General features: G+C 37.0%; 1 protein-coding gene across 1 annotated transcript in view; it reads right to left on the bottom strand.

Annotated features, from left to right (window-relative positions):
* Window positions 1-1,461: 1,461 nt before the first annotated feature.
* Window positions 1,462-12,783, bottom strand: part of DNER (delta/notch like EGF repeat containing) — a 73,254-nt gene continuing 61,932 nt past the window's right edge. Inside the window, exons 12-13 of the mRNA XM_039384949.1 lie at window positions 9,318-9,564; window positions 1,462-2,552 (exon numbers count right to left, since the gene is read on the bottom strand). Of these exons, the coding sequence (XP_039240883.1) occupies window positions 2,441-2,552; window positions 9,318-9,564 (359 nt within the window). The 3' untranslated portion in view covers window positions 1,462-2,440. The remainder of the gene's footprint in view (window positions 2,553-9,317; window positions 9,565-12,783) is intronic.

Here is a 12,783-nt window from a genome sequence, read left to right on the forward strand (position 1 = left end):
GAGGTTAATGACAAGCTCAGAGGCTTGTTCCCATCCGCAGGAGGAGCTGGAGGCTGTTAGCCCATTGCTGGGGGCTAACAATCACCCCTTTCTGCATCTGGATGATTTACCAAAAAAACTCCAAAACAACCCATGTGTAGTATATTAACACCAGGTGGTATATGCTATACATCTATATTTGCTTCCTATATAGAACAAACCTCATATGGTTTGGAAAAAGGATATGAAATTACCAGTGTCCTTTTTCTGCATTCATGTATATCCTCAGAAGGACATGATCTGGCGTATAAAGACAGTAACCAACTTGTTCTTGCAGCTTCAGAGTTGGGATAAAAAGAGAGGATGGGTTTGTTCCCTCCAGGTCTGAGGGCTGATCCATCTGGCAGGCAGTGCAGCGCTTCACAAATATCTCAGGAGCGCATGGATTCAGGCATAGTGCATGCATAACATGCCATCAGGGTTCAATAAAATAAATTGGAACGAACCAAAGTAATTTTCAAAGTACAATTCATAGGAAGCACAGGATGATTTACAGAAGCTAGAGGCTTCAAGCGGACAGGAAAATAGCTCCTCACTTATCTTTCAGGTCAGTCAATTGAGAGAAATATAGGCTGGTCGAGAATCACTACCAAGGTGTGATTTGTATGCAGAAAGGCTGCTGCTCATTGCAACATCTCTCTTGTAAAATATGGACCATGAATATGTATGTTCCCTAGAATAACAGAGTTGCTTGTTTCCCTACTTTGTATAGATTTACAAGCCAATACTTTATGACTGCAAAGGCCAAAAACTCAGAAGAATGAGTATTTCCTCTTCCTGTGATTAACAGGATCATTGTAATTGATTAACAAATCAATTACAACATCAGCATATTTGCCCCTTTTCCACTCAAGTTAAAAACATTGGTACAGGGTATAGCTTGTTTTTGACCCTTCTCTGTAAAGGGTTCTCAAAACATTCCTAAAAGCTACAGTAAATAAAAGTTTCAATATACAGAATAAAACAGCAGCAAAACCCTGTACCAACAAAGAAAGGTCATCTAACAGCCACCAGGTGCAAATGTACAACCTCTGTCATGGAAAACTGTGCCTGAAAAACAAAACTAATTTAGATTTAGGTCTCTTTCTAGCAATTATCTTGGACCAACATTGTTAAAAGCCCGTGGCAGCAGACACAGGGTGTCAGAAAAGGTATTCTGGATTTCTGAGAAGCATTTGGCATTTCCTTAATTCTAACACAACATGGTGTTACTAACCTGGATATTCACCATCAAGGACTGCACCTCTGCTCCGGAGCTCCATTTGTCTCACTTTCGAGAGATTACATTGATAACAAAATCCATATTTTCCTTTTCAAATTAACAGCTGGAATATCTTATTTTGGCATTATTTATAGCACATGTCCTTTCAAATTTATAGACAACACTTCACTTTGAAATGAAGAAAAACAAAGAAACAGCTGTAATCTTCACTGATTAACGTTTATTCGGTATTTTCTGAAATGAGCAAGAATTTAAGACGCCCATAAGCAATCAAATACAGCCACAAAAACCCCATACTGATCCTAAATAAGAAGCACTATGAGAAATACACAATATTTCATGAAACAATACTGTACATCAACAACCTTTAGGAAACAAACAACTTAAACCATATGCTTAGTTTACTCACAATATAAAAAACTTTAACCTTTAAAGAAAAATATAGATTCAGTCCAATTGTAGGATCCAATCCCATGCCCACTGAAGTCAATGGAAGTTCTCTCATTGAGTTCAATGTTTAAAGGATCATGCCCTTATTTTGCCTCAAGAGGCACTTTAATTATTATACAAGGCCTAGCCTGAATAACTATTACAAAAATGTCAAACATCAACTCAAGAGTATGTTTTAGCAACTTTCAGGAAATAATGGAGAAATAGGTTATCTATCCATGCATGGAATAAGGCAAAAGCTAATTCATTCAGATTAGGAATAATAATTTTTACTAGTTTCTTTTTCACAACACAAACATTTTAGACTTTTTTAATTAATGGATATATTATATATCATATTATGCTTCACATTTTTCCTACCTCTACTGAGAAAGCTGCCACTGACATGTCATAAAGAACTCCTCGTTAATTATTGTTTTCTGTTCCGTAACAACCACAAGAAACTCATCTGGGTTTAGTAATAGTGTCTACCAAGAAAAAAGCACACACTATCGTAAGCTTATAGTTTATAGAGCTCAAGGTACATTAAAATGTAAATCATGAAGTTCACAAATTCTGTTTTAAAATATTTTTCCAAACTAAAAGCTGCAGAAAATTGGTTCTTAAATATTCTACAGAAAATTCTGAAGCATCTAATGGTTTAAATTACTTATGCTTTCTTCTTAAAAATATTTAAATTAGGTTAGTAGCCCATCCTTTTGAAAAATAATCCAAAAAAGATACACTAGATTACAAATCTTTTGTCTTAATCAGTGTAACCAAAGGTTTGTCATCTGGGCTGTAATCTTCATAAGCAATGGGGGTTGCATCATACATTGCAGGTCGGGATTTCTTGCCAAACCTGGAAACAAAAGAAAACTTCTGGTGACAAACAGAAGTATTAATGAGTTCATGGCAACAACAGACTGAGTTATGGAATGTGATCAGAAACAAAGTCGGAGAGCTTAGATAAACTCTAAATTGCATTGCAACATGCCAGAAGTACAGAATTTTAAATATCTGAACTGTGACTCTTGAAATATATGTACGAAATAAAAAAATTTATAAATCTTCTTGCAATCAAGAAACAGATTCCATATCAAAGGCTACAGGAACTCTGCTGTGGAATTCTGCAGTATCAGAATATGGGAAGACTGTAGAAGATGAGAGGGAAGAATTTTATTTTCGAGCCTGCTCTGACAACCAATATTAAGGTCAGATCATAAATATTTACAAAAGGTAAATAATAGACAGCTATGTAACATGCATTTGGAAAGGCAGTAGCTGTGTACTGAATTGAGTTATAAAGCTTTAGGCAAGGCATTTGAAAAATTAATTTTAAGTCTTTGCTCACCTGACATCCACATGAGAAGGACACTCAAATTATCAACGTGCTGCACACTGGTTGCAACACTGGCCATATTAATGGCAGTTAGAGTATTACAGTGCCACATAAACATACTGATCTAGCAAAGGTTCACAAGCAACAGAATCACATGAGCAGCATCCTGGGCAGCCATCCCTGCTAAGAACCAGCTGTATCTGCCTGTGCTGAGAACTCTCAGGCTCTGTCATTGTGGACCCAGTGCTGGCATGTCCAGGACCCTTTTAGAAGACTTTGCACCGCATGGAGAGTCTTTCACCCCTCTGATCATTTATTAAGATATAAAAATAGTGCTAAAAATGCAACACCAAAGTGGAAAAAGTACTAAAGTGTTCTGGTTACAATTACAGGAGTTTTAAATAACAAAACAAACAAACAAAAAATTCACAGGAAGATGAGGCAAAAAATGGTCAAGTATTTAGTAACACAAAAAGAGAAAGACTTATTTATACAGCCATCCACACCAAGGATTTTTATCCGTTTATATACTATTTTAAGTCTGTATTAATTTAAGTTGTGTGCACTGGGAGGTGAGACCCAGAAAAATTCAGTTTTTTAGGATAATGTTTAGCACAAACCAAAATTAACTTGATTTTCTTCCAAGACTTTTACGCAACTTCCTGACTTCCAATTTCATTCTTGAGTGTTTTCAGTGATCTAGAATTGCTGACAAAACTGAAATGGCTGAAAGCATTATGATATATATGGTGAACATTTCATTTTTCAAGGTACTTCAGCTGTCAATAAGGCCACACTAGATACATTCCCATGCATGAATATCTGCCTTCCTCTATAGTTTGTTTTAATAAATATGCACAGAGTACATTTTCTCATCAGCATCCTGGTGGATAAACCTGATTTTTGGCAAATGAGATAAAATTTCAAGAATTGAATTAAGGAATCAAGTTAATGGCATCTTACTAAATCAGAGGCAGCACTGAATTCTGAATCACCCTTTTTCACCATCATTTTCAAGGATTTAAAAGAAATAGAGCTTTGCAGAGATACAAATGATGATGAACATTCTCCAGAGATGTAAGTCAAATTTTGACAGATAGAGAACACATGGCTCATTGCACACAGTGAAGTAGTACAAAATTTATTCTCTTGTGCAGGTCAGGGTTGACATGTGACCCTAATTAGAAAAGGCTGAGAAAAGACCACAGCACATGTGCAAGTAGTTTGTGGCCTGGTTGAGCCACCGAGCTGGTCGACCACATTGCCTTGATCAGGTGGTTCAGAAGTCAGTTCCTGCTCACAACAGTAAACGGAGTTAACACAAACCTCAGAGGTTTATGTCAAAGACAGAACTGTTAAATGAGAAATCTTCATTCAGTGGGTGTGTGTCTGGTAGGACTGCACAACAATGCTTTGCTATCATTTAATTGATGGCATAAAAGAACACATAAAACAATTACCAGCACAATCTGCTAGAGGCAATGATTTAAGGGGTAATAAAAAGTGAAAAGGTGCAGGTCCCTGCTACAAAGTGTGCTGGATCAATCCATCACCTGCTTACAATGAATGCACATGCAAACAAGTGAATAAAGATTTCTTCCAGGGCAATCAAACATAAGATTATACATCTAACAAAGGGTATAACACTGTGTGGGGAAAGCTCAATCCTAGTAAGCACTGAGTCTGGAAAAAGACTGGAAGAACAAGATGGATAATCATTCTGACATTAGCTTTAGTGTCATACTGTGTCTGAAGAACAATTGTGTGCTTGGATCAGTAAACAGAGTAGCAGTAGCACTAGGGAAGTTCTATAGCCTCTACATTTAGATTTGCTGCATCTATTCATGGAAGATGATGGTGTTCCAACATGTACATCAGAGATACTTACCAGTGGCACAGGGACCATCACAAAGTAAAATAAATGAAATGAGAATTAGAAAATATATTTTGCAATGAAGCATTGAATAAGAGCAACCTGTGTAGCTTGAGAGAGACCAAAGGTTCCCTGACAATAATGAGGACAGTATATATTCCCTGTAGGAATTCTTCTTGGCACAGGTAGCTCTGTGTGTGTGCATGCGTGAAATCTGCTTCACATAAAGAATGGTCTTGCCCATCCTCTTCCTTAAAAGGCCATTTCAAGAGATGGCTAATCATAGAGAGTCATTAACCTCAACAACCCCTTCAAGTAGAAGATTTTTGAGAATACTGGACAGCTGAACCCTGATGAAATGGTGTCTTCCAAATTCTATGGGCCAGGCTGGAGTTCTGAGTTTCCCCAGAAATAGAAGGAAGAAACCACACGTTGCTACTCTGTTTAAAGCCAGCAACTGGTAAAAGGAGTCCATAAATAAAGTTTAAACAAGAGAAATAAAAAAAGAGAGACTAGAATTTAAAAAAAAAAAAAAAGAGAAAAGAAAGAAGAAAAGAGCATACATAGAGGAGGAAAGGGACTCTTTTTGCCTCCTCAGGAAGAGAAGGATTTATTTCCTCTGAATTTTTCAGAGAAAAGGTCAGGTGTGTAACTGGTATTGTGTCTTGCTTAGAACAACTGAGCTATAACCATAGAGTTCCCACAAAATTAATTGTGGCTGAGGATGTATATAAGCAATTGGCAGGTGGTGTGGAGACCAGAGTACTTGTGCATGTGATAATACCTTCACAAACAGGTAGCTGACTGAAACCTGTCAGGAAATGGTGGGAAATGAGCCCGTCCTGATGTTCATCAGATTCAGAAAGCTTTGGACATTGCAGTTTAACACAGGAATGGGGAGAATGTGGAATGTGCAGTGGAGAGGAGCCGGCCCTGCTGTGACAGGACAACCTAATCAGAGTCTGACAAACCAGACTCTTCAACCCACACATGGATGGAACAGGATAGGATGTGAAAGTAAAAATTTAAGAAACTACTCTGTAAACAATGCGTGAAGGCTACTGCAAATAGCATCTGGGCACACACGAAATGTACTGTAGTACAGTCTGTAACCAGATAATTTGTGAACTCAGTGTTAATGTTTTCTAAAGTGCATGATTCAGTTTCAATAACAGATCTTGGTTCCAATTCAATGAAGTCTTATGGCTACTGAAAACAGTGGTCAACTATTTCATTACACTGTTAGCTTCTTGCTTTAAAATGTTAAAGTATAAACTTTAACATAAAAGCAATATTTCTTTACTGCCCAAATAATGAATGTGAAAGACAGCTGTGCTTCACCAGGTTAGAAAACTGTCTAGTTCTGACCTGCTAATTCTAGGAACATTCAGTAGAAGTAGACGTTTATTAGTAATGAACCTCAAGCACATTTTTTTTTTCTTACAGTAGGTACTGGATTAGTAAATATCAAATTATAAAAAAAAAAAAAAAATTAAGAAAAAAATGCTGAAAAAATGAAGAAATCATTTTAAAATAACTTATTTAATATGCAACAGGCATCCACACTCCCTGGACACCTATTGACTTTAACAGAAACCTCATATTTAAAGAAAATAATCTATTCACTTTTCCTTAGGCCTCCATTTTCCGAAATTACTAATATGTTTGGGGATCTAACTGTGAAAGGGAATTATTTCCAGAAAATGCTGAATTTTCTATTATTTGAAAGTAGATCTTTTAGATACAGCAATTCTGAAAATTCAGATCTTGGTATTTATTTATGTAGATTTAAGAGTTTATGCAAAAACAACTATAAAGTTGTGCTCCTTTTCCTGGATTGAATTTACCAAAGCAGTGGTTTATATCTTTCTGAAACCAAAATAAACACAACAATCTTCACACTAAACCTCTGTGAATTATCTGACTTGGCAGCTCTATCTTGGATTTTTATAAGACATCCATTCTCTGAGAGACACAGAGAATTATTTGGAATGAAAACATTTATTTTCATTTGCATTAAGTAGAAACACCTTTTCCAAGATAGGGAAACCATTTATTGACAATAATGTAATTTCTAACTGCATAATAAAAAAATCATCATGAATCTATCCCAGTCCAAGAACTTCTTCAAAGTTTATTTTACCATGATGATAACTTGGGGTTTTTTAAACTTTTGCCTTCAGTAATAAGCAGAGTTTCATTCACAGTAATCTAGACAGTAGTGATAAAGACTTGAACTAATCCAGCTTCCAAGATTAGAAAGGTTTCCTACAGGAAATCTTTTATCATTTTCATTATCTGCCAGTGAAACTGTAAAAGGCAAGACAAATTCTGACTGAAAAGAGCCTGCCTTGCTGGTACACTTTTCCTTGGTACCCTTAGATAGAAAGCTGACAAATTTGCTTTAAGAAATAAGTTAAGAAAACTCAAGTTTCTCAGAAGATGAATTCCAGTCCTTGGGGAAGTGCAAAGTACAACTTCAACCAGTAGTAACTCAAGAGGACTGACACACTCATCCCTGCTATAGGAGCAGAGGGAGGTGTTTAATCTCAAAGACGAACAGTATAATTTTGCACCTTGCTCTCCACCCTCGGAGATGTGTAGTACATAAATGTAGACATTCAGAAGGCCAAATAATAAAAAAACTCTAAAGCTTTTTATGGGTCATAAACTCTGTCCTCTCCCAGTACAGTACTAAAGGAAAAAGGGTTTCTCAGGGTGAGTACAATGTGGAGATGCTGAGATTCTACTGGGAAAGACATAAGACTAAGTGGTAAAGGGGACTTCAAGGAAAACTTAAAAGAATACTGATTTTATGGCTGTGTTAAAACAACTATACACATCTTTCTTTTTAAAATATTTACCGACTAATGTATTTTGACAATGAACAAATGTTTTATTGTAAACCTAGTTGGAACACTTTAAAGAGCTACTGCCCAAAGCTGTGCTGTGATTAACTGAGTCCGTGGGAATACCTCATCCATTCCAGGTACCTGACAACTTCAGTGGTGGTACAATTTAACCTATTTAACTTTCACTGAAACAGCACTGGAGCATTCAGAAAATGAATTACCAGCAGTCACCAACCAATATGCACACATTCCTCCACATCAATGCACAGAAACGTGTCTCCCTCCATTCTTTTAAGAGCATTTTAATGATAACACACACAAACACTATGTTGGAATTTGAAGTGATCTTGACAAATCGAAGAAATGGGAAAAAGAAACTACAAAAATGGAAGTTCTACCTTATTGAGAGAGATGTCAAACACAGACAAAACAATACTGACTGGGAAGCAAAATTACACAGAGGATCTCGGGGCAAGGAAAAATCTGGCGCTAGTGTAATGCAAATTAAAAAACAATAAAACAAACAAAGAAGAAAGTTTCTTTTTCAGATGTATGAAGAGGAATGCCACAAATAAGATGCAGGAGGTGATTATTCAGTTTGTTTGGCGCATGTAAATCTTCTGACAGAGAACAACTTCCAGCGTTAGGGACCCCCCATCAAAATAAAAACGAGAAAGACAATCTGGAGTGTGTCCCAGGAAGACAATAAAGAAGCTGGCATGATCCAGGAGGAGATACTGGAAGAATGGGTTAGTTAAGTCCAGGGAAGAAAAAAATTGTTTTGCTTTTTATTATTAAAAAAACTGGTGTGGGGGGGAGCTCATCACCTGATGCACAAGTGATACAAACAGTGATAAATTCTTCTTCATGGCAGCCTGAAGAGCAGTAAGAAAGAAGTAGTGTAGTTCATAGCAAAGAAAATCCAGGTTGGATTTTAGGAAAGCTTTTTTTAACTCTATTCAACTCCTTTGGAGATTTTAAAACACAGTTATTGGCATGGAGCTATTTAATGCATATTTAATGCTATATCAGTGCAATGGCTTACACTTCAGCTCTCAAATCCCTTCCAGTTCTACTTCTGTATAATTCTGACACACAATGCCCTGTCTTGCAAGTGCTCCGTTAAAATTAAAAGTTAAAAAATTACTGTCTCTAGGAAAGCAAGTAAAAGGCAAACAGGAGCACAAAAATCAGTGAGGTGAAGAGAGTCTCACTAAATAATCTGGTAAATTAGTCACAAAATTCAACATGTCTTTGCTGTCTGATCATATTGCTTGTGTGTATCAGTTAAAGAATCTGACAGGCTAAGAACCTTGCACTTCATCAGTTGCACCAAATAAATCCAGAATAACTCCCTCTCTCTTCAAGGAGTTCTGCTGTATTATCACACTCCAGATGAGAACAGAATAGGGATCAAAAAAGAACTACAAGCAGTGATCCTGTCTTTTCCCAGTGAAGCCGCCCATTCATTCTCTGCCAACAGCAGTCAGATGCACTGGGCATGAACTGAAATTACTTATTGCAACAGATTTCTGTTAAATTACCACCCCCAGAACAAACCTGGCATGTCGGATAGAAGCAATTGCACTACTGAATTCACTGTCAATACTCCTACAGTTGTAAAATTCTTCATAGGCTGGTCTGGAAGAGCCCTGGTACTCGATGCGGCTGATGCGACATATTCCCACAATCAGGATGATCAGCATCAGGACAAAGGCTACACACAGGGCCCCGATGATGATGTAGAGGGAGTGACGAGGCATATTTGTTAGACTCTCTGCCATATGCCCAGATTTCCACTGCAGATCTGCCAATAAGAAATAAAAGTTTATTGTTAACTAGTAGTTTATATCCGTCCCGCTGAATAGAACTATTTTATGGTATTCATTTTCAATATTGCTGACTTTTGAACATAGGGGGATATGTAATTTCTCAGGCTCTGTTACTGATACATCACCATGCCTAATATGCCACAAATTTGAATAGAGCTATCTTGAACCTTCACTCATCTTTTTTTGCAGATTTTAAGGTCATATGGGAACACCAGTCTAGTTCCATCTCCTATATAATCCAAGTCAAAGAAAGTCATCAAGTTATGCTTGCATTATGTTATTTTATACTGTAGGCTCTCTAAAGGCAGGCTGGTTTTATGCAAAAGCTTCTAGTAACTCATCAATGCTCTGTGCAGTTTGTTCTAATAGTGAAGACTTCCACTAAAATCTTTTATTTAACCTGTATTAAACATGCTTTGTTTCTAACTTGAAATGCAGGCTTTCGTTATGCCTTTCTCCATCAGAGTTCAGAGACTTCAAAACCAGCATTTCAAGGACAAAAAGGGCATCTCATAAGGTCCCACAATAGTGAGCCCACTAGAGTCTTTTCTCGAGCATAATTTCCCTGAGAGTCTCAAAGCAGACATTAAAGTAAAGCCACTGTGGAAGAGGCTTCTTGTATTTATGTATTCCAGATTTTTATAAATATTCTTGATCCTCAAACTATTGCCTATCAATGCCAAACAGCTTTTCTATCAATTGCTTATGTCCTTAGATCTGTTTTTCTCTAGCATGGGTCAATGTATTTCCAATTAACCTGTACTTCCCTCTAGGGTTTCGTTTTGGCACTCTTTTAAGCCTATGGACTCATGAATTATTTCAAACCAGGAACAGAATTGAATCATACTGACTACGGAAATCTGACACTCTGCAAAAGTTATTTCTAGGGGGTGACTGTTCCTTTTTCAAATGTACTTCTGCTTTGCTCTGGTTTAGAAACTCCCTATACTTAATCACAAACACTCTGGGAACAGGGCTACCAAGCATATGCTTTGGGACAGTTAAGATATTCTCAGAAGCCACCTCTCAAGGATGTTGATGATGGCAGATAATTGATTCAAGCACCTGAGCCGAAATCACCAGTTTAGTGGTATCCATGGATAAAATCTCCATCTATGGTGGAAATACAGGGGAATGTATACAGACAGAAAAATAAATCCATTTTAGAGGAAGGTGGTGAGAAAGTCTGAAGCTGTAACATACCCAAGTTATATTCACTTGGGCAGAATTTGGAGAAATGGTTCCTCTTTGTCACAATAGTAAAGGTTGTCCCAGAGCACCTCTCAGCTTGGGTTGCTTAGACTTTTTGTCCACAAATGTGAGCTGAGCTTACAGGACTGGCTGTTTGTGTTATCTTCTTCAGAGATCAGTAAAGTTTTGATCAGCCTGAATCATTCAGTGATTAAATGCTTCTAAAATGCTGTTGCTGCAGTTTGCCCAGTCAGGATATGAGGGAGAGAATACAGCTGTGCTCTGTGCAGTTTGGGAAGGGTTTCTATTTCTGTTCTGCAGCACATTTGTCACAGCCAGTGGCTTCTGTCAGGTTGTCAGACTAGGCCAAATTCAGATCTAATGTGTGCAGATATATGGCAAGATAGTTTTGATTTAGATTCCATGTCTTCCACCTCTGGATGACAAAGATGAGAGAAATTTCTTCCTTTTTTCCTCACCAGATCAAAATACAAAGATTAAAAGTATATTAGAAAATATTAGAAAGAAAATATGACAGCTCAAAATCACAGTATTTTCAGTTGTTATAGTAATGTTCATAAAATTAAGAATTAGATTTCAATGCACACCACACGGTCTGCACTAGAAATTCTTCATAATGTTAGTTTTCAAGTAACCACATGGTTTGGCATACCTCAGCAATTACATTAATAATTACAAAAGTGGCAAAGGTAATGATATAAATGAATAACCAGCAGGAATTAGAGAATTCATATGAGACATTTGTAAGCATTTTTATAGTGAATGCTTCATTAACTTTTTAGGCAAATGCATTTTGTTGTGAAAGGAAGAATATCCTCTTTATAATTAAGACCAATTTAATTCTATTTAATTGGAATTGCTAACATTGGGAAGGACCATAAGATGATATAATAGATATCACAGTTCATTCAGGCAAACATGTCTAGTTTGTTGTATATACAACACTTGAAAATTCAGGAGAGCAGTTTGACAAGAAGATAACCCTGAAATTCTGTTAGGATAGTCACTTCAGGCAGCTAAACCAGCTGGTGAAAAAATGTGGAACTCTTAATAATAGTAAATACAAAAAAAGATTAAGTACCAACAGCCTCCTTCATGGCTAGTAATAAAGAATCACAAAAGATAAAATGGGATCTATTTAGGTAAACAACTCCCAAACACCAGTTTTTTCCCCTCTTGAGAAGCCTGAAGCTTGGCTTCAGGTCTTTTTCTAGGTATCAGAGGGATGATTCAATACAGAGGAAGTCAGTACACAGTGTTTAAATTTAATTTCCACCACAATATAATAAATATGACAAGAAGAATTAGAAAGATGAACAGAAGCAGATTTACTAAAAAATTCAAACTTTAGAGCTCAGAGAAATGCACTGCCCTATTGTCTCCCCCAGTGAGATCAGAAGTGCTGCACCTGCTCATAAAAGAGCTGGATATGGCCTTTCTATATATGATTACAGTTGGGTTCCCACCAATTCATAGCTCAGGGAAAGATAGTGAGTACAAAGATCTTCCCATGGCTACATAGATCTGCAGGAAAAAAAATCTACAGATCAAGATTCTTTTAAATTCTTTCTGCAAAGTGATTTCTTCAAAACTCAATCCCTCTCTGTTTGCATAATCCTTTATATATCTGTTAAAATCCAAGTTCTTTAGGAAAGCTTCCACAGCTTTGCGTGTAAGCCACTGCATTGGTTAGAGAGGCTGTGTGTCCATATTTACACCTGGCTGTGCTCCCCATACCACACTGGCTCCATACACACAGGGAAGTGTGGGTGCCATTCACAGAGGCAACAAAAAGGCAGTGCTGTCACCACCTCTGGGCTAGCTAGGAATGGTCTTCTGCAGTCTTTGCTTACAGCAGAAAACACTGGAACTGAATTTACTGGTTTGAAGTAAGGACTAACATCAAGAACTGAATCAATTTTTAAAAGCAGTCGATATGTTTAAGTAAAAGAAAGTAAAAAATAAAAGCTTCATATGCTCCT

The sequence above is a fragment of the Pipra filicauda genome, unplaced genomic scaffold, assembly GCF_003945595.2.
Source record: "Pipra filicauda isolate LSUMZ 115617 unplaced genomic scaffold, ASM394559v2 scaffold387_size670060_pilon, whole genome shotgun sequence".
Taxonomy (NCBI): Eukaryota; Metazoa; Chordata; class Aves; order Passeriformes; family Pipridae; genus Pipra; species Pipra filicauda.